The 22901-nt window shown below is 36.1% G+C and overlaps 1 protein-coding gene across 5 annotated transcripts in view; it reads left to right on the forward strand.

Annotated features, from left to right (window-relative positions):
• AGL (amylo-alpha-1, 6-glucosidase, 4-alpha-glucanotransferase) overlaps nucleotides 1-22901 on the forward strand; it is a 73362-nt gene that overhangs the window by 10987 nt on the left and 39474 nt on the right. For 4 of the 5 annotated variants that reach the window (XR_010117493.1, XM_063625580.1, XM_063625582.1 and 1 more), the window contains 17 exons: nucleotides 446-612; nucleotides 2707-2910; nucleotides 7781-7962; nucleotides 8139-8250; nucleotides 12483-12606; nucleotides 12941-13043; nucleotides 13146-13243; nucleotides 14235-14374; nucleotides 15413-15600; nucleotides 17658-17781; nucleotides 18368-18531; nucleotides 18809-18910; nucleotides 19025-19180; nucleotides 19274-19424; nucleotides 22185-22309; nucleotides 22404-22516; nucleotides 22634-22768. Coding sequence is in view for 4 of the 5 variants with exons in the window: in XM_063625580.1 (XP_063481650.1) it covers nucleotides 446-612; nucleotides 2707-2910; nucleotides 7781-7962; nucleotides 8139-8250; nucleotides 12483-12606; nucleotides 12941-13043; nucleotides 13146-13243; nucleotides 14235-14374; nucleotides 15413-15600; nucleotides 17658-17781; nucleotides 18368-18531; nucleotides 18809-18910; nucleotides 19025-19180; nucleotides 19274-19424; nucleotides 22185-22309; nucleotides 22404-22516; nucleotides 22634-22768 (2388 nt within the window). In the remaining variant the exon portion in view is untranslated. The remainder of the gene's footprint in view (nucleotides 1-445; nucleotides 613-2706; nucleotides 2911-7780; nucleotides 7963-8138; nucleotides 8251-12482; nucleotides 12607-12940; nucleotides 13044-13145; nucleotides 13244-14234; nucleotides 14375-15412; nucleotides 15601-17657; nucleotides 17782-18367; nucleotides 18532-18808; nucleotides 18911-19024; nucleotides 19181-19273; nucleotides 19425-22184; nucleotides 22310-22403; nucleotides 22517-22633; nucleotides 22769-22901) is intronic. The other variant, XM_063625583.1, reaches the window with a different exon arrangement.

The raw sequence follows: 22901 nt of genomic DNA on the forward strand, positions 1-22901 counted from the left end.
AAGTTTTACAGTGCTTCCTTGAGATGCAAATAGAGTATTCTTTCATTTCTAGGAGGTAATTGTATGGCCCATTGCAGAGCTAAAGTATCATGTAAATGTATTTTAAGTAATATCTTAAAATGTAGTAATTTCATGCAACATGATTATAGGTTGCTGTTTATTTGCATGCCCTTGTTATTACTGATAGGTTTTAGTATACTTATTTTTCATTAAACCAACATTCTTGGATATTTTGTGTATTATACATGTAATTATGTAGATTGTGAAAGGGTGAAAGTATCTTTTCCATTAAGTTTTGTTGCAACTTTGAAAATGATTTTATGTGCTTAGAAATAAATATATTTTATTTGGGACAATTAACCTTTTAGTTAGAGTCAGACTATATTATATGAGGATTTTTTTTCTATCACTGACTGAAAAGTTTTTGTTTTGTTTTTTCCCTTAGAAATGAGAAAAGTGGTGGAGGTTACATAGTTGTGGACCCCATTTTACGTGTTGGTGCTGATAATCATGTGCTACCCTTGGACTGTGTTACTCTTCAGACATTTTTAGCTAAGTGTTTGGGACCTTTTGATGAATGGGAAAGCAGACTTAGGGTTGCAAAAGAATCAGGTAATGTCAGCTTGCTTTCTTTTTCTTATTTAAAAAAATAAATGTAATTATCCTCTGTGATATAGATTTCAAAAGTTTTGTGTATTAGTCCATTCTTTCATTGCAATAAAGAACTACCTGAGACTGGGTAATTTATAAAGAAAAGAGGTTTGACTCACAGTTCTGCAGGCTGTACAGGAAGCATTGCTGGGGAGGCCTCAAGAAACTTACAGTCATGGCAGAAGGCAAAGCGGAAGCAGGCATGTCTTACATGGCCAGAGAAGGAGGAAGAGAACAAAGTGGGAGGTGCTACATGCTTTTAAACAACCAGATCTCGTGAAAACTCACTATCATGAGAACAAGGGGGAAATCCACCTCCGTGATCAATCACCTCTCACCAGGCCCCTCCTCCAACATTGGGGATTACAATTTGAAATGAGATTTGGGCAGGGACACAAATCCAAACCATATCTTTTTGCCTCTTGTTTAATTTTGTTTCTTATTATATTTAGTAATATAAGTAGATAGAACCATATTAAAAAAATTTTTTTTTTTTTTTTGAGACAGAGTATCACCCTGTCACCTAGGCTGCAATGGTGCGATCTCAGCTCACTGCAACCTCCACCTCCCGGGCTGAAACGATTTTCCTGCCTCAGCCTCCTGAGTAACTGGGATTATAGGCACCCACCACCACGCCTAGCTAATTTTTGTATTTTTAGTAGAGACGGGGTTTCACCATGTTGGCTAGGCTGGTCTCAAACTTCTGACCTCGTGATCCGCCACCCTCGGCCTCCCAAAGTGCTGGGATTATAGGTGTGAGCCGCTGCGCCTGGCCCATATTACATTTTTGATACTTAACCGTTTTTAACCTATAAAAATGGCAAATTTTGTGGTTCAGCATAAGAAGTGAAGGAACTCCATAATGAAACAATTATCATTTCTAAGACTTTACCATATGAAAGTCAGAAATAAGCTATTGAAAAGTGAAGGAAAATGTATTATCATTATGTATCATTTTAATTCAACAAACATTGGTTAACCATCTTTTGTGTAGAAGACATGTGCTACCATAAATACCAAGAGCAAAATGAAACTTAAGTTGGATTTTACTCTTAAACAAAGGGCAATATTAATTTTTTCTTTTCTTTCTGTTTTTTTTTTTTTGAGACAGGGTCTCACTCTGTCACCCAGGCCAGAGTGCAGTGGTGCAATCTCAGCTCATTGCAGCCTCCTGGGTTCAAGCAATTCATGTGTTGCATCCTCCCTAGTAGCTGGGATTACAGGCATGCACCACCACACCTGGCTAATTTTTGTATTTTTAGTAGAGATGGGGTTTAACCATGTTGCCCAGGCTGGTCTCGAACTCCTGACCTCAAGTGATATGCCCACATCAGCTTCCCAAAGTGCTGGGATTACAGGCATGAACCACCATGCCCAGCCTTATATATATGTATATATATATATATATATATATTTTTTTTTTAAGACAGTGTCTCACTCTGTCACCCAGACTGCCAGGCTGGAGTGCAGTGGCCTGATCTATTTTTTGTAGAGACAAAAGTCTCACTGTGTTGCCTAGGCTGGTCTTGAACTTCTGGGCTCAAGCAGTCCTCTTGCCTTGGCCTCCCGAAGTGCTGGGATTACAGGTGCAAACCACTGCACCTGATCTGAATATTAATTTTCTGCTTTTAAGTTGGATAATATATGAAGAAAGGAATGAGAAGTTCACTGACATAACTAAAACAGAATACAAGTACTATGGAACATTAAAAGTAGTAGAAAGACATGTTGATATACTCGTAGAGGATAAATTTACTACATGTAAGTATATAAATTTTCTAATAATTAGGCAGTGTGTGTGAATTTTTTCAAATATTATCTCATTATCTCTGTCTTGTATATGAGGACACATATCTTGAAAGATTTAAATAAACTTGCTTAAAGTCTCTTGTGGTACAGTTAGGATTTGAACCCAAGTGTTTGACCTCTTTTCCAGCAGCATGCTTGCCTTGCTATTTATAATTACTTAAGAAAGTTTAAATTTATATTTTCTTCATTTTAGGCTGGTTTTGTTTGTTTGTTTTTACAGTGGTCTTTCCTTTATTTGCTTTGCAGGCTACAACATGATTCATTTTACCCCACTGCAGACTCTTGGACTATCTAGGTCATGCTATTCCCTTGCCAATCAGTTAGAATTAAATCCTGACTTTTCAAGACCTAATAGAAAGTGTACCTGGAATGATGTTGGACAGCTAGTGGAAAAATTAAAAAAGGAATGGAATGTTATTTGTATTACTGATGTTGTCTACAATCATACTGGTATGAGCTTCATTGACTACCTTCATTAATTTTGATGAGAATTTATACACACACCCACATACACAGACCAACAGGAGAAGGGAAGAAAGAAAGGGAAAGGAAAGGGGCTAACATACATTTTAAAAACACAAATGATGATTAGGTGTCCTTCCATTTAAAAAATTAATATTTTTCCTTTCAAAGAAAACATTGTTAATTGAGGATTAAGTCAATATATAAGTATCTTGCATCTGATGCAACATAATGAGACTCCATCTCTTACAAAATAATGTAAAAAGTTATATTTAAAGGAAAATTTGACAGTCTTGATAATCACTTTGAGATCTATATTATTGAAATCAAATTTATCAAACCACATAATGGCATTTTATGAGTTATAAATTGTATGAGTTAGGATATGGCTTAAGAGCTATAACAGAAAAACATAGGGACTAAAGGCTAAAATTGTATTTATTTCTTACAAAAGATTAGATAGGCGTTCCTGGACTAGAATGGTAGTTCAGTGGTGATAGGGAACTAGTTTCTCTCATGTTGCTCTGCAGTCTCCAACACTTTGCTTCAAATTCTTAGTCAGATATGGCTATTCCAGCTCCTGCTACCACATTCTCCCCAGTGGAAATGGGGAAAGGGCAGGCATGTCTTTCTGGGTGTGATATGATATATATTACTGTGTTCACATTGCGTCACAGGAATTTGTCTCTTGCCATACCTACCTTAAAGGAGACCTGCAGTGTAGTCTTGAGTTTGTCAGCTATGTGTAAAGTTGAACCTTGGGAATTTTATTACTAAAGAAAGAAAAAGAGGATAAAATTGAGTACAGCAGCAGTCTCTACCACAGACTATATTTCTGAGACATTTGAGAGATTCTGTGCAATGTAAAAGAAGTAAACCTTGCCACAGCCTTACTTGAAAAGTGTTGCAAATTGTAATATCCTTTCTGTGAAACAAGTTTTCTTTCTTTCTTTCTTTCTTTTATTTATTTATTTATTTTTTGAGACGGAGTTTCACTCTTATTGCCCAGGCTGGAGTGCAATGGCGCGATCTCGGCTCACCGCAACCTCCGCCTCCCAGGTTCAAGTGATTCTCCTGCCTCAGCCTCCCAAGTAGCTGGGATTACAGGATTACAGGCATGCGCCAACACGCCCGGCTAATTTTTGTATTTTTAGTAGAGACAGGGTTTCTTCATGTTGGTCAGGCTGTTCTTGAACTCCCGACCTCAAGTGATCCGCCCACCTCGGCCTCCCAAAGTGCTGGGATTACAGGCGTGAGCCACCATGCTCGGCTAGTTTTCTTTTAAAAAAGTATTATCCAGCAGAATTCAACCTCCAGAATGGTTATATGAAGGCTTCACACACTCTTTACACAGTGAAACAACCCTAACTGGTGAAAATTATTTTAAGACAATCACTTAAATCCCCTGGAAATTGTCTTACGGATATTTAGCATATGGAGAAACATATGAAAATCTACATCTTAGTGAGAACAAGAGTCCTTGGTGATTGAGCCAAGACCTGCTCCGTTATCTTACACAAATGCCTCTGTTATGGAAGCTGTATCACAGGTGCTTCACTCCTGGTAGGTGTGGCCAAGAGGGAGACATTCTGTCCTCCCAACTCCCAGCCTGGGGTTATAGTTTCATGCTAAGAGGCGCAGTCTATGAGTGTTTTTAATTCTCCCTGCCGGCCCTGTCTTGCAGAAGTTCTTTTTTTTTTTCCTCTTTTTTTTTTTTTTGAAACGGAGTCTCCTTCTGTTGCCCAGGCTGGAGTGCAATGGCGCAGTCTCGGCTCACTGCAGCCTCCACCTCCCGGGTTCAAGCGATTCTTGTGCCTCAGCCTCCCGAGTAGTTGGGATTACAGGTATGAGCCACCATGCCTGGCTAATTTTTATATTTTTAGTAGAGATGGAGTCCTGCCATATTGGCCAGGTTCGTCTCAAACTCCTGACCTCAGGTGATCCACCCCACCTTGGCTTCCCAAAGCTTGAGCCACCGCGCCAGGCCGTGTTGCAGAAGTTCTATTCCAAGTAGGCAGGTGGAGAAAAATCTCCCTTTCTCCACCCAGCCCCTACTTGCAGAGCTGACATCCTTTCCCACAAGTAGCAGGCCAAGAACACTGGGAACCCAACTGCCCTGGAAAAGGTCTTGGTTCAAATGCCAAGACTCTTGCTGTTCTTACCTTAAATAAATGTTTCTCCTTATGCTGAATGCCCTAGGATAATTTCCAGGGACTAAATGATTGTTTTTAAAATTATTTTCACCAGTTAAATTGTTTTGCTAGGGACAGTGTTTGTTGAGTTTCTTACTGTATCACTCCAGAAGTCTATATTATTTTTTAATGTTGATGTGTGTTAAAACATAGTTTGGAGTTTGACTCTTCTTTCATGTAGAATTAGAAAAAAATATTTTCACTACCTATCGTTTAGAATTCTTTCATTTTACAGTTGATTTTTGTTTCAAAATATTGAAAAAAGCAACAGTTTTAGGATTTTGCTATTTTAAAAATTGGGGATGGGTGGAGTGGCTCACACCTGTAATCCCAGCACTTTGGGAGGCCGTGGCGGATGGGTCACCTGAGGTCAGGAGTTCGAGACCAGCCTGGGCATCATGGTGAAACCCCATCTCTACTAAAAATACAAAAATTAGCCAGGCATGGTGGTGGGCGCCTGTAATCCCAGCTACTCCAAGGGCTGAGGCAGGAGAATCACTTGAACCCAGGAGGTGGAGGTTACAGTGAGCCGAGACCATGCCACTATACTCCAGCCTGGGTGACAAAGCAAGACTCTGTCTCAAAAAAAAAGAAAAATTTAAATTAGCTGTGCGTGTTGGCATACACGTGTCGTCCTGACTACTTGGGAGGCTGAGGCAGGAGGATCACTTGAGCTCTAGAGTTCAAGGCTGCAGTGAGCTATGATTGCACCACTGCACTCCTGCACTCCTGGGTGACGGAGAAAGACCCTGTCTCAAAAATAAATGGATGAATGAGGGCAGCATTGGTATTTATTCTTTTTTTTTTTTTTTTTTTTTTGAGACAGGGTCTCATTCTGTCACCCAGGCTGTAGTGCAGTGGCACAATCTCAGTTCACTGCAACCTCCACTTATTGGGCTCAAGCAGCCCTCCCACCGTAACCTCCTGAGTAGCTGGGACTTTAGGCATATGCCACCATGCTCAGCTAATTTTTAAAAAAATTTGTAGAGGTGAGGTCTCACTGTGTTGCCCAGGCTGTCTCCAGCTCCTGGGCTCAAGTGATACTCCCTCCTCGGCCTCCCAAAGTGCTGAGATGATAGGTGTGAGCTACTCTACCTAGCCCCAATATTTATTCTTTATAAGTGAAAATCCTATTAAAGTTATTACTACATTTTGTCTTTTTGAAAAATACCTTGAATTTCAGCGATTGTGTTGATGAATCTCGGAGGAACTGCTTGATGCAAGTTTTGAGAATTACCAATTTAACTTTTATTACAACTTCTCTGCTCCTTACATAGCCTCTCTTCATCTGAGTGTTTATTATGGGTATGAATAAATACTAAGTAAATAAATGACTTAATAAATGACTGAAACTGGAAATAATAATGATTCTAAAATTATATAAGGATGCTCAGCTGAGTAAATGAAGCACAAACAATTCATTTCAGCAGCAGAGCAATGTGGTTAAGATTGCATATTCTGAAGAGGGACTTGGCCAAGTTAATTCCTGACTGTATGACTTGGGCTGAGTTACTTAACTCTCTGTGCTTCGGTTCCTCTTTTGTTAAGGGAACATAACAGTATGTCCTAATTTGTGTGGTAGGAAGTGAGGAATAATAAATTAGCATATTTAACTGCTTAGAACAATTTCTGGTATGGTAAATATTCAGTAATTGTTACTACTTTTTATTTTATATGCATTAATCACTCATGCTCTTCAATATGAATTCAGGGATAATTAGTACATTTTAAAGATCAAACAAATTCCATGTAACTTTCATTCATTTATTTTAAAATTAAAACAAATTATCTTTTTTTAAATAAATAGATACAAGGTTTCACTGTGTTGCCCAAGCTGGTCTTGAACTCCTGCAGGCTATCCTACCTCTACTCCCACAAAGTGCTGGGGTTGAGCCACCATGCCTGGCCAAAACAAATTATCTTCAGTGTTGTAAATATTTGGAATACTTTGCCAAACTCCTGATTCTGATTCTGAACTATAAGCTACATTCGTATTCCTTGAGCATATTTCTTTTAGCACTTTCTCAACCTCGCTTTTATCCAACTTATCAAAACAACATATTTCATTAACGCTTTAGAATTAGGCATACAAAAGTGTTACCTATGAGAGAGTTGCTTTTTGTTTCATCGGATTTTCTAAGCAGAATTAAAGTTAGAAAAAAAAAAAAAGTATGGTGAAGCAAATGATAGGATACCATAACCAAAGAAAAAATTTTTCCTATAACAGTATCATTGTAAAATTTTTTTTTTTTTTTTTTTTTTGAGACAGAGTCTCGCTCTGTCGCCCAGGCTGGAGTGCAGTGGCGCGATCTCGGCTCACTGCAAGCTCCGCCTCCCGGGTTCACGCCATTCTCCTGCCTCAGCCTCTCCGAGTAGCTGGGACTACAGGCGCCCGCCACCACGCCCGGCTAATTTTTTGTATTTTTAGTAGAGACGGGGTTTCACCGTGGTCTCGATCTCCTGACCTCGTGATCCGCCTGCCTCGGCCTCCCAAATGCTGGGATTACAAGCGTGAGCCACCGCGCCCGGCATCATTGTAAAATTGATGTCCAATATAGAAAAAAATGAGTGGTAGATGTTTATATTTTATTTCACCTCTAAACTTAACATAGATACAGTTTCAATTTAATTATGAGATACTCCTTTGTGTCTCCTTTTTCCTTCAGCTGCTAATAGTAAATGGATCCAGGAACATCCAGAATGTGCCTATAATCTTGTGAATTCTCCACACTTAAAACCTGCCTGGGTCTTAGACAGAGCACTTTGGCGTTTCTCCTGTGATGTTGCAGAAGGGAAATACAAAGAAAAGGGAATACCTGCTTTGATTGAAAATGATCACCATATGAATGTCAGTATGTACAGAGGAGTATCACACTAAAACATAAAAAATTTCTAAAGTACACATTAAATATATGGTTGAAAATTACTTAGAACCTGTATTTTAATATGATAAACAGTATTTGGTTAAATGATTTTAAATAAATATATGTATATATGTATTTTTTAACTATTGACATTTTTCAGTCCATCCGAAAAATAATTTGGGAGGATATTTTTCCAAAGCTTAAACTCTGGGAATTTTTCCAAGTAGATGTCAACAAAGCGGTTGAGCAATTTGGAAGACTTCTTACACAAGGTAAAGAATATATACTAGAATGTTCCTATCGATTTTAAGAAATTTAATATTATAAAGGGAAAACTCTCTTTTGGGTAACGTCATTATTAAATGTCATTGTATGATATTTTTGTTACTGTTGATATTATAAAACTGTGATTCTGTAAGCTGAGAGTTAGCAGAAACATCTAAAGGGCACGTCATAATAATACATAACACAATTATTTCCCCTGGGTACTGTATCTTACTGTTAGTTCCATAGAGTGCTCAGAATATTGTGGAACCCAGTATATAGTTGTTAAATGTATGAATGGGAAGTAGGTAGAACAGGTTATTTCAGCTGAGAAAGGCTTGAAATAGGTTTTGAAATTGAGAGATGTGATAGTCTCCTGTATGTCTATAGTAAGAATCTTAACTGACGTAGAGGGGCTCCCAGCTGATTTTGCCCACTATTAAGGCCACCTAACCACTAGTGATACTGAAGCCAGATATTGGCGAGATAACAAAAGGTAACAAAGTGAGTCTTCTGTTAAGGACATAACCAATCAAGAAGTTAATGTAGGCCGGGCGCGGTAGCTCAAGCCTGTAATCCCAGCACTTTAGGAGGCCGAGGTGGGCGGATCACAAGGTCAGGAGATCGAGACCATCCTGGCTAACATGGTGAAACCCCGTCTCTACTAAAAATACAAAAAATTAGCCGGGCATGATGGCGGGCGCCTGTAGTCCCAGCTACGCGGGAGGCTGAGGCAGGAGAATGGCGTGAACCCGGGAGGCGGAGCTTGCAGTGAGCTGAGATCGTGCCACTGCACTCCAGCCTGGGCGACAGAGTGAGACTCCGTTTCAAAAAAAAAAAAAAAGAAGTTAATGTGCCCCCAACAAAATAGGGTAGGAAAAAATAGGTGAAATGAGAAAGTAGGGTTTGTAGGAGACAAATTAGAAAGGATTATTAAGAGTCTATCTGCATTTCATATAGGACAACCTAGCAGTGAGGATTTGGGGAAGATCTTAAAGACTTTTTTTCTCGTGCAGAAAACAGAACTAGAGTAGGACTTAGAAATAGTGCCTTTGAAGTAGAAGTCAATATGGCTTGAGCTCTAGGATACTCAGTCACCTTCATGCATCAACTTTTGCAATTGTGTAACACCTTAATACAGGGATTTTTAATATTAACTTTTCTTCCTGTTTTATTTTACTAAAGGGCCTCTGTCTTCCCTTCCCCCAATAAGCTGTATTATTTACATGAAATAATATGTGCTCATTGTAAAGAGAAAAAGCCCAATAGTTTAAATGTGTAAGAAAATAGAATGTATGACCTCTTCTCTCCCAAAACCCACATCTCAGCTACTACATATTGTTTCCTGTATTTAAGACTCTTTTTGAAAAAAAATTCAATTTTATATATAATTTATATAATTCGATATATGGTATGTACATAAGTTTATTATTTTTATTTTTTACACATGCAAATAAGACAAGAACATAAACTGTCAACAACTTGTTCTTTTAGTTGACGATATGAATTTATTTATAGCTCATTATTTCTTTTAACCTCTGTATAACAATATGCTATTTTTAAAGTACTTGAATTTATTTAGCCTTTTTGATAGGTTGTTTCCAGTTTTTTTCATTTTTCATTCATTCATTCAATGCGTATTCATTGAACCACCTACTACTGTGTGCTAGACATAAGGATTCAGTGGTAAACAGAACAAAGTCCTTTCCCTGGATAAAATTCCAGTCTCATAAGCTGTACTGCAGAAAATACACCCCTGTACACCTTATGTTTACTTGCTTATGTGAGTCAATCTGAAGGATAAATTGTTAAACATGGAATTATTGAGTCAAAGGGTATACAGATTTCAAATATAATAAATTTATTTTCACAGCAAGTTATACCAACTTAATATTATCACTAACATTAGATATCATTAACCTTCATCATGTTTGTCAATTAGGCAAAACATACCGTATTTTAATTTACATTTCTTTTTTTTTTTTTTGAGACTGAGTCTCACTCTGTCACCAGGCTAGAGTGCAGTGGTGTGATCTTGGCTCACTGCAACCTCCGCCTCCCAGGTTCAAGTGATTGTCCTGCCTCAGCCTCCCAAGTAGCTGAAACTACAGGCATGCACCACCACACCCAGCTAATTTTTGTATTTTTAGTAGAGACGGGGTTTCACCATGTTGGCCAGGATGGTCTCGATCTCTTGACCTCGTGATCCGCCTGCCCCTGCCTCCCAAAGTGCTGGGATTACAGGCGTGAGCCACCACGCCCAGCCTTTTAAGTTACATTTCTTTGCTTATTAATGAAGTATATTTTTACACCTTGATTAGCTATTTATATTTCTTCCATTAACTGCCTGTTAATGTTTCTTCTCATTTTTCTATTGAGTTGTCTCTTTTTTTTATATTGACATTATTGATTATTACACAGGCCTCAAATATATCCTCCTAGTATGCTCTTGATCTTTTAACTCTTGTTTATGGTGACATTTTTTTCAATGTAGTCAAACTTTTCAATCTCTGATGGCTTCCAATTTTATATCATGCTTAGAAAAGACCTTCCATCAACATTCTCTTTTCTTCTAATTTGTATTTTTACATTTGAATATTTAATATACCTGAAATTTATTTTTGTATATTATATAAAGAAGATATTTAACTTGATTTGTATTTTTAAAATTATATTGAGTTGAAAAATCCATCCTTTTATACTGATTTGAAGTACCACCATAATACTTCATAGTGTATGGTAATATACAAAATATACATCTGTTATCTGTGCTCTTCATCTGATCCATCTCTTTTATTCTATCAATACTAAAGATTATTAGTTTATACTGATGGCATGGCAGTGTTCTTTTTTTTTTTTTTTTTTTTGAGACAGAGTTTCACTCTTACTGCCTAGGCTGAAGTGCAGTGGCATGATCTCCGCTCACTACAACTTCCGCTTCCTGGGTTCAAGCGATTCTCCTGCCTCAGCCTCCTGAGTAGCTGGGATTACAGGCATGTGCCACCACACCCAGCTAATTCTGTATTTTTAGTAGAGTTGGGGTTTCTCCGTGTTGGTCAGGCTGGTCTCGATCTCTTGACCTCAGGTGATCCGCCCGCCTCAGCCTCCCAAAATGCTGGGATTACAGGTGCAAGCCACCATGCCCGGCGGTGGTTTTCATATATTTACTCTTCCAGATGAACCTTAGAAACTGGATTTCAAGAATCGATTTGTATTTTATGCTGTTTTGTGAGGCTAACGTGAATAACCACTACACTATGGAAACCCATTATTTTATGTTTTTTTGTTCGTGTTTTTATAAGTCATTTCAAAGTCTCTTTAGAATAAGCCAGACACAAATTAATTAGTTAATATAAAATCAAATTCAATGGAGGCAATCCTGTACCAGTTCTTAATTTTATTACAAACAAGTTCCAGAAAAAGAGTGAAAATTTCCCCCAAAATCATTTATTTCCTTTTTAATTTTTAAGTTATTATCTAAGGAATATGGTTGATGAAAAGGGAAAAAAAGTATTAAACCTGTGTGCTTCTTTTAGAGAATTCAAAGAAAGTCAGGTTGTTAATAAGACTTTAGGAAGCAAACTTTGAAAGCAATCTTGAAAAATAACTCCTGAGGTTAGAATATTTGGTAGCACCTGGGAGGAAAACGGGTTCCACTAAAGTCCTTAAAGTGCTTAAAAAAAAAAAAGTACATGTATACATATATAACAAACCTGCAAGTTGTGCACATGTACCCTAGAACTTAAAGTGTAATAAAAATATATATATAAATAAAAATAAAAAAAGAATAGAATAGAATAAGTGAATGCTGATGTAGGCAGAAAAGTGGGGCTGAGATTGAATTGATAGGAATCCTTGTGTCTTTCTTTTTTTTTTTTTTTTTTTTTTTTTTTTTTTTTGTTGAGACGGAGTCTCGCTCTGTCGCCCAGGCTAGAGTGCAGTGGCGCGATCTCGGCTCACTGCAAGCTCCGCCTCCCGGGTTCACGCGTGTCTTTCTTTTATTTTTGTCTCTGTCTGTTTCTTTCTGCCCCACATCGCTCGTGTGTTGTGTGTGTGTGTGTGTGTGCGCGCGCGCATGTGCACACAGCAAGATGAGAAGGGGAGGAGGTAGGAGGATACTTGTGAAATAAATATTTGTTTTATTTTCAGTGAAAAAATTACAGGCCAAAAATCAGAAAATAGTGACAGTTATAATCTCTTTGATATTTGCATTTAGGGTATCATCTTTTCTTTCTTTTAGAAAATAGGCGAGTAACCAAGTCTGATCCAAACCAGCATCTTACGATTATTCAAGATCCTGAATACAGACGGTTTGGCTGTACTGTAGATATGAACATTGCACTAACGACTTTCATACCACATGAGTATGTAATGTGTTTTTTTCTGTGAAATAATAATATTACTTACGAACCTTTATGGCTAGTATGATTTTCATACTTCTTATTAAAAACGCTTAATAGAAAATGAAAGTAATTCACTGTAATTCTATTTCAGCACATGACATTTTCCCACTTTTTCTGTGTGTGGGCCATGTTTCTATGTGTATATAAACATTTTTACAATTGGAAAACATCATCAGCCATAATTGAAATCCTGATGAATATATTTAAGGTTTCTGTGACCTTTGTTAGAAAGTTTTTAAATGTAGAATCTGTAAAGCCATTAAATACTGTATCTGCATTTCTCCATCTGCTCTAGCAATGGGCCAGCAGCAATTGAAGAATGCTGTAATTGGTTTCGTAAGAGAATTGAGGAATTAAATTCAGAGAAGCATCGACTCATTAACTATCATCAGGAACAGGTTTTACTTATTTTTGAACTGCTGCCTTTCCTTGTATCTTACTACTATTTTTTTTGTTGTCTTGACAATGATGATGATCTAACACAATTTAATGTTTTTCAGGCAGTTAATTGCCTTTTGGGAAATGTGTTTTATGAACGACTGGCTGGCCATGGTCCAAAACTAGGACCTGTCACTAGAAAGCATCCTTTAGTTACCAGGTGTTGCATTTTTGTTTTTTTTTTCTTATTGATGGTTGAAAATTGAAAATTGTATTTAACTTTTGAAATTAACCTAAATGTTTTCTTTAACATGTGAGTTTAGTACATTTCTTAAATTGAAATAGAAGTTTCGATTTGGACATAGGCTTAATATTAACTAATTTTGTTAGGCAAATATTTTGTTAGAGAAACTCATCCGTGTGAACCAATTTATAGTTATTATTTAATGTTTCTGGAGGACTGCATACTTAGTAATAAATTCAATATTAATCAAATTAAGCAAGCATCTGGCTCCTTACTTTGTAAGTGACATGAAGCATAGGTTGGGCAACTAGAGTGCAGTAAAAGCCTTTGTGTATCTTTAGAGTCTTTTTAAAAAATATCTTTGCAAAGTAACATCAATGCCTCAATTATGTATTTATTTTTTTATTTGGGATGGAGTCTCGTTCTGTCACCCAGGCTGGAGTGCAGTGGCACGATCTCAGCTCACTGCAACCTCCGACTCCCGGGTTCAAGCAATTCTCCTGCCTCAGCCTCCCAAGTAGCCAGGACTACAGAGGTGCGCCACCATGCCCAGCTAATTTTTGTAGTTTTAGTAGAGACGGGTTTCCCCATGTTGGCCAGGCTGGTCTCAAACTCCTGACCTCATGTAATCCCCCTGCCTCGGCCTCCCAAAGTTCTAGGATTGCAGGCGTGAGCCACCATGCCCAGCCGCCTCAATGATTTTTAAAAATAATTTTATGAAGTTTTAAAAATTATTTAAACTGTTAGCCAGATATGCTGTTGTGTTAACTCCCTATTTCTCACATCCTGCTAGATTTACTCAAAAAGCCTAATGAAGATTTTTGACCTATATTGAAGTTTTTTTCCTATAAATAGCATCAAACTTATTCTATTCATTAGAAAAGAAGTTTAGTTTTAATGTTGCAAATTTATATTCTCTCCAAGGAGTTTCTTTGTATGGATTTAATATTTAATTATATTTTCATAGGTATTTTACTTTCCCATTTGAAGAGACGGACTTCTCCATGGAAGAATCTATGATTCATCTCCCAAATAAAGCTTGTTTTCTGATGGCACACAATGGATGGGTAATGGGAGATGATCCTCTTCGAAACTTTGCTGAACCGGGTATGTAATTTTTAACTTCTCTATGGATAGGGAAAGAATAGTTCATGGCAAGGTCAAAATAAAATCTGCTTTATTGATTTTCTTCCCCATTAGTCTATTGGTTTTTAAATTATTTCACCATAAAGGTACCAGAGGTACATACAATTTGAGAAAGAAAACATGGAGCCAACAAAAAAAGAAGTTCGTCTTCTGTCCTCTCCTTTGCCTTCCTACCTTTTATCTTCTCAAACAGAATAACTTTTATATATCTGTTTTCTATATTGTGGGTCTACATAAGCTTTTATTTGGACAAAATATTGCATTTTTACAAACAAGTTTGAAACCACTGCTATTACAATTACATTGCCATAAGAGATATTTTCACTCATTGGCCAGAGGTATTAAGAATTTCAGTGGCAATTAAACTAGAACCTAATGGTTTTAGGTCCCCCCTCACTCTTGGTGTCTTGTGTTTCTATAGCTATTTCATTACCAGGAAGAATGTTGCAGGAGCCCATTGATATATTTATTTTTTAACATTTCAAAACTTGGGGTCTATATTAGTGACATTAAAATTTATTCAGAAGTCTTAATGCTTTTTTTTAAGAGTATAAATTTGAGTGTAAGTATCTCTGCCCTCTTTGTTCTAGCCATTCTAAACGAAATCAAGCCATTCTGCTGTATGCCATGGATCTAATACAACCTCTTGCCGATAATAAGTAGGAGGGTGGAGATGGAGTTTTAAATGTTTTTGGTAGAACTATGGTTTTAAAAGGCCTATGATATTAACATTTCTGTTTTCTCTTATGAAATGACTTGGGTTTTTGAAATTGAGGACAAATTTTTAGAAGAGACTGTAAGCTAGAGTTTTTTCAGAATAGCTATGAGAAATAATTATTAATTTTTTAAAACATTATCTCATACCACTTTAGATATAATTTAACCAATATATCATTTGTGGCAGAAATGATCAAAGCAATTTAAAAACCAGCGTTTCCTTGAAGTAGTTGTTTTCATTTTATTTCTTGAACCATTGAAAGCAATCTCTTTTCTGAACAGGTTCAGAAGTTTACCTAAGGAGAGAACTTATTTGCTGGGGAGACAGTGTTAAATTACGCTATGGGAATAAACCAGAGGACTGTCCTTATCTCTGGGCACACATGAAAAAATACACTGAAATAACTGCAACTTATTTCCAGGGAGTGCGTCTTGATAACTGCCACTCAACCCCTCTTCATGTAGCTGAGGTACAGAAAAACAATTTATCTACATTAAGAAAAGAAATTCAGTGTTCCTTCCTAGCTTTCCTTAAGTAAACTATGCAGGTAAATGTTTCCTTTTGCTATTTGGACACAAGCATTGATTTGGTGGTAGTATTTATCACTATTGCATAATTAGCATAATTCTAACAATCTTTTGCAGTTGTTATGGAATACTGGGCTATAAAATATTTAGCTAATTTTAAAATTTTAGTTTAGGGAAGTTGATCACATTTCTGATAATATGGAGTACAATCATTGGCTACTGTGAATACATAAAATGTTAATTTTTCTTATTTTTAGGTTGCTTTCAATATATTTTAGAAGTGAGTGTGAAGGTGAATAGCTTATTACACATTATAGTGGTGTGTGCCTGTAGTCCCAGCTACTCGGGCGGCTGAGGCAGGAGAATCACTTGAACACGGGAGGTGGAGGTTGCAGTGAGCCGAGATCACACCACTGCACTCCGGCCTGGCGACAGAGTGAGACTCTGTCTAAAAAATAAATAAATAAGTAAAATAAAATAAAAAATAAACATTAACATTAACATTATAGCATATTGAAGCCAGTCTAGCCTCATCGATTTAATTTTTATTATTTATAAAAATATAAGTGTAAACATAAACATTGTCTATTCCTCTTTGAGCTCTTTACAATAACTTCTGAACAATGCCAATACTTATTACCTTCTATCTAATACAACTTTGTAATTAAACTCATAATTTTCATCCTGCTTATAAGATTTTTTTATTTGTTATTTTTAGGAACCCTACAGTGGCACTGCTTGTAAGATTTTTGATAGCTTCCTAGTGACCAGTGTCACTTAGGTGTTCTTTGGAAATGTGTGCTTACCTGAAAAATATCTATTTCTATAATATTAAAGCAGTATTATAATGTGTATGTTTCAAGTCCTATGATGAAAAATTGATTTGATTTGGAGGGATTTAGTGAATATTAGTTAAGCTGGTAGAACATTGTTTAGTTCCAAAAAATGACGGCTTTATTTTATTGTGCTTTTAGCAACAGCAAAAAAAAAATATGCTTCTGAGATTGTTAAATGACGAAAAGAATATTCAAACTTAATTTACTTAATTTTAAATTACAAAATCTAGGATTCTACTTGTTAGCTAATAGAGTTTCAAGTATTTTATTAATCTTTGTGCAAATGTTGTGTTTTACAGTTTGGAACCAATCTGATTTTTTATTATAAACCAGTGTTTATAATAAACAGCTAAACGTAAATCACACAAGTGGAAATTGTAAGGTGTAAGAGTTTTTGAGAGTTACTTATCATCATCTGTAGGAGAAACTGGCTTCAGTCTGGTCAGACAAATGTAATCTTTCCGACAGCTAAGTAATTCACCAGCAGGAAATTTATGAATAATTATTTAGTCAACCACCTGGAAATTAAGTCTGATTAAAGTTTTAAAAATAAGCAAGCAGGCCCAGGCACGGTGGCTCACGCCTGTAATCCCAACACTTTTAGGCCGAGGCAGGCAGATCACCTGAGGTTGGGTGTTTGCAACCAGCCTGACCAACCTGGAGAAACCCAGTCTCTAATACAAAATTAGCTGGGTGTGGTGGTGCATGCCTGTAATCCCAGCTACTCGGGAGGCTGAGGCTGGAGAATTGCTTGAACCTGGGAGGCGGAGGTTGTGGTGAGCTCACATCATGTCATTGCACTCCAGCCTAGGCAACAAGAGCGAAACTTGGTCTCAAAAAATACATAAATAAGCAAACAAAAAACAGAGAGAAAACCTAATAGAATTGTAGTGTTATGATTTACATTTAGTAATATGAAACTAACATTTTTCTTCTTTTCCTCTCTCATGTCTCAATATCTTTGCAAAATCTAATCTTCCTTTTTAACTGTTTTCTTCTCTTGATAAATTCTCTTGTTTCTATGTGTTTTGGTATGTTTGATATCTTGCTGCATATTTTTGTATGTCAAATCCATGCCTCCTTTTGTCTCCTTCCTTCCTCCTATCTTGCTTTTCTCTTTCTGTTACATTTATTTGTTACATTTGTCACTGTGCTTTTTACAGTACATGTTGGATGCTGCTAGGAATTTGCAACCCAATTTATATGTAGTAGCTGAACTGTTCACAGGAAGTGAAGATCTGGACAATGTCTTTGTTACTAGACTGGGCATTAGTTCCTTAATAAGAGGTAGGCTTGTTGGAGTGTATTTCCCATCTAAAACTTTAGCTTTTGTTTAAGTAGATTAAAGGATTTAATAGCTTCGTATGCAATGCTTAATAATTTTTTAACGCAGTTAATGTTCTTCTAAATACTTTGTGTGACATATTCTAATATAACTCAGTCTATTTTTATCAGTATAAATTTCTACTTTGGGGTAAGATACCTCATTTCAAATTGAAAGACCAGTAGGATGAACTGAAGACTCACTAACAAAACCATTTTTTGTTGTTGAAAATATGCAAACCTGTTTTTCATCTTCTACTGGGAGATATGATGTAATGTTTAGATGTTTTATAATCAGTTTTGTGTAGCTTACATCCCAGTAAACAACATATGTTCCCTTTTCCTTACATGAGCCATTTCTCCAGTTAAGTTATGGGGAAAACTTTTTTGTCACTTAAACTAGTAGACATTTGTTCAAGTCCTTAAAGTAGTTTTATTTTTTATAATATTGATGTGGTCTTTATTTTGAAAATCATTTATGAGAAGAAATCTAACCTCTTCCTGGACATAGATAATGAAGATTGTTAAAATATTCTGTAATGCTCTGCAGAGGCAATGAGTGCATACAATAGTCATGAAGAGGGCAGATTAGTTTACCGATATGGAGGAGAACCTGTTGGATCCTTTGTTCAGCCCTGTTTGAGGCCTTTAATGCCAGCTATTGCACATGCCCTGTTTATGGATATTACGCATGATAATGAGTGTCCTATTGTGGTAAGCACCTAATCTTTTTCATGTACTTATTTTGCTAAATGCTTTGATATTTAACTCTCTGACACTTGGTCACAATCATATCCATATACTTCAAAATAGTATCTTAGATTTATAACTGATTTGTAATACATAGTTTTCAGAATGTTTTACTTGTTTAAAAGCAAATTAATTTACCTTATGAATTTATTTATGTAATTATCCTTTTACTTCATTATGCTATAGAATGGCACTTTGCATTTGAAAGAAAGCAAACTTTTGCTTTGTTGTTGTCTTCTAGCATAGGTCAGCGTATGATGCTCTTCCAAGTACTACAATTGTTTCTATGGCGTGTTGTGCTAGTGGAAGTACAAGAGGCTATGATGAATTAGTGCCTCATCAGGTTTGTTTATATGTTGTTTCTTAAAACCTACATGGCCAATGACTTTGGGCATTTTTATTAAAAAAAATTCATTGTAATTAAGATGTATCCGTGCTAAATTTTACCTTTGTCCAGATTTCAGTGGTTTCTGAAGAACGGTTTTACACTAAGTGGAATCCTGAAGCATTGCCTTCAAATACAGGTGAAGTTAATTTCCAAAGCGGCATTATTGCAGCCAGGTGTGCTATCAATAAACTTCATCAGGAGCTTGGAGCCAAGGGTTTTATTCAGGCAAGAAATAGTTAAATTTGTTTCTTCAGGTTCAATTTCAGAGTAAGTCTTTTCAGTTTGAGAGCTAATCTGGTTGTTCTTTCTGCTTCTCAGGTGTATGTGGATCAAGTTGATGAAGACATAGTGGCAGTAACAAGACACTCACCTAGCATCCATCAGTCTGTTGTGGCTGTATCTAGAACTGCTTTCAGGAATCCCAAGACTTCATTTTACAGCAAGGAAGTACCTCAAATGTGCATCCCTGGTAATGCAATCTAAAAATTGTTATTGTATTTGTATTATATCATTGTATTAAGTTATACTGTAATGTTATGGTTATATATCATGTATATATCATACATATTATAACACACTGCTACTGTGGACGTACTTGAGAAAAATAATTTAAACTTTTTAGTAACTTGGCCAGGCATGATGGCTCACACCTGTAATCCCAACACCTCAGGAGGCTGAGGCAGGCAGATCACTTGAGCTCAGGAGTTCAAGACCAGCCTCAGCATTATGGTAAAACCCTGTCTCTATCAAAAAAAAAAGTACAAAAAATTAGGTGGGCATGGTGGCACATGCCTGTAGTCTTAGCTACTCCTGAAGCTGAGGTGGGAGGATCGCTTGAGCCCAGCAGGCAGTGGTTGCACTGAGTCCAGATCCCACCACTGCACTCTACTGGGTGATAGAGTGAGACCCTATCTCAAAAAAAAAAAAAAAAAAAAAAAAAAAAAAAAAAGAAAGAAATTTTTGGCAACTTATATTTTTACTGCGTGGAACAAAACCTAGACAGAAATGCTTTCAAATGTTAACATTTTTTGAATTGTGAAATATTTTTGTTTATATTTTATTTCCTAATTTGTGTAAAATGAACATTTATTTCTCTTCTAGCAGAACAATATGTATATTTGTGTGTTAGTGTATATGTATATACGTGTATAAATATGTCTTTGTGTGTGTATATGCACAAACATACATACAAACATATGAACTAAAATGGAAAATAATATAACCTTATGTTTAAGGCTTTTCATAATCCATCCTCATCCACCATCCTAGCCCTATGTCAGTCCACTATTTCAGCCAAATAGATATTTTTACCTCTCCCCAAATACTATGTGAATTGTCTGGATCTTTCAAGGTCTAAAGTTGCACCTCCTTTGTTCAGTGATTCTTCTGAACATGTAGTAATTATAGTCTCTATGTACTCCTCTGGCATAGAGAGTCAAAAATTATAAAATACATCCCTGAGATATGTCCTTAATATTATTTGATTTTTTTCTGGGTATGTGTATTTTATTGTCTTACTTACTATTATATGTGGCATATTACAGCATAGCATGCTCCTGTTCATGCCGCAGCTGGCAAAGTTTGTTGATTGATTGACCAAATGAAAATTCCTGTAAAAATCATCATATTCTATATTGGTTGCTAGTTGCTGAATATGCATAGTTCCTGTTTTTAAAAATTATCAACCTGAATACCTAAAAGTTTCTTTAATTGTTCACAAATTTATATTCACCATCCTTATCTGATCTTTGCTAATGTACGTATTCAGTTTTATAGGACAACAGTCACTGTGTACAATATTATCTCAGGTTTTGTTTTGGTCACGGATCATTCTTAAAACATTTCCACTTCAGTCCACAAAATTGTGGTTTTTATTCTGTTAAATGTTCATACGTTATGTTATTATGCCCTTTTAAATATTCTTTAGTATGTTATAGTAGTGTTACTAAGTTTTAAATATACACTAAGGATAATTGTTTTTTCTTTTAAACAATTTTCCTAGTGTATATTTACAGAGGTAGAATTTCTAGATCAAGAAGTTCTGTTACCTATTGCCAGATTAATGACTTAAAGCTTAAGTTATTTAAAGTAAGGTTGAAATTTTATATAATCCATTGACCCTGCAGTTCTATCTCTAGGTATATATCTGGGAAATTTTCATATATATCCATTTGAAGATATGCACAAGAATATTTATTGCAATATTGTTTATAATAGAGAAAAATTAGAGACAACCTTAATAGAACAGATATATTTTGGTATATTCATACAATAGAATATTATTTGGCATTTGAAGTAAATGTGCTACAGCTGATACAGCAGTGTGAATGAATCTAAAGAATACATTGTTGACCAATAAAAAGCAAGTTGCAAATATATATAACTTCATTTTAATAAAACTTGGAAATAGGGAAAATAATATATGTTGTTTGAGGAAACAGGCATGTGTAGTGAAAATGCCAGGGGTAGTGAGCACCAAACTGAATTGAGGTTACCTCTGAAAGTGAAGAATGGGTACACAGAGGCTTTATTGTATTTGTAAAATTTTCTTTAAGTGAGGAAGTAGAACTTGGGTTTTTAATTTTTTTTTTTTGTATCTGAAATATTCCAAGTTTTAAAAAAATGTAAGCCTTTCAAGTGATTTGCTTTTCTCTGCTCAAAATTAGTAAGTTGTTCCCTAGAGCTAAGCTATTGTTTTGATACGTTTCTACTTCAAAAAAAGCTTTGTTAACTAAGCTGTAATTTTTTTTAAAAATGTGAAAATACACCTTGAGGGCCGGGCGCGGTGGCTCACGCTTGTAATCCCAGCACTTTGGGAGGCCGAGGCGGGCGGATCACGAGGTCAGGAGATCGAGACCACGGTGAAACCCCGTCTCTACTAAAAATACAAAAAATTAGCCGGGCGTGGTGGCGGGCGCCTGTAGTCCCAGCTACTCAGAGAGGCTGAGGCAGGAGAATGGCGTGAACCCAGGAGGCGGAGCTTGCAGTGAGCCGAGATCGCGCCACTGCACTCCAGCCTGGGCGACAGAGCGAGACTCCGTCTCAAAAAAAAAAAAAAAAAAGAAAGAAAATACACCTTGGGTAGAATAATCTACTTTCAGACTTCTAAAAAAAATTAACTTAGATTTTATTTTCAACTTTAAGTTAAATGATTTGAAACCACTTTAGCCTTCCTAATTTTGGATGATTCCATATGAAATTTTGTTAAAATGTTTTTATGTATTCCTAGGCAAAATTGAAGAAGTAGTTCTTGAAGCTAGAACTATTGAGAGAAACACAAAACCTTATAGGAAGGATGAGAATTCAATCAATGGAATGCCAGATATCACAGTAGAAATTAGAGAACATATTCAGGTATTTGGGACTCTCATCTTACTACTGTGTTTTGCATTTTAAGAACATTAGAACTATTTGTTGACTGGATTTTTTTAATGTACTTTTTTTCAAGCTTAATGAAAGTAAAATTGTTAAACAAGCTGGAGTTGCCACAAAAGGGCCCAATGAATATATTCAAGAAATAGAATTTGAAAACTTGTCTCCAGGAAGTGTTATTATATTCAGGTATGTTAATTGAGCACAAACTGTTGACTTTACTTATATTTAAAATAGTTTGCATATCCTGTTAAATTTGAATAAATTACTCCTAAAAATTAACCACTTTTTAATTAATGTTTTCAGAGTTAGTCTTGATCCACATGCACAAGTCGCTGTTGGAATTCTTCGAAATCATCTGACACAGTTCAGTCCTCACTTTAAATCTGGGAGCCTAGCTGTTGACAATTCAGATCCTATATTAAAAATTCCTTTTGCTTCGTAAGTATGTCTTGTTTGATAGAGATTTGCCACTTTAATAAGTAAGTTACCACTAGACTGAATTAAGCAGTTTTAAGGGTCCTCTGTATCCTTGCTACTCAAAGTATGGTACAAGGACCAGCAGTGTCAGCAT

The sequence above is a fragment of the Symphalangus syndactylus genome, chromosome 12, assembly GCF_028878055.3.
Source record: "Symphalangus syndactylus isolate Jambi chromosome 12, NHGRI_mSymSyn1-v2.1_pri, whole genome shotgun sequence".
In the NCBI taxonomy this organism is placed as follows: Eukaryota; Metazoa; Chordata; class Mammalia; order Primates; family Hylobatidae; genus Symphalangus; species Symphalangus syndactylus.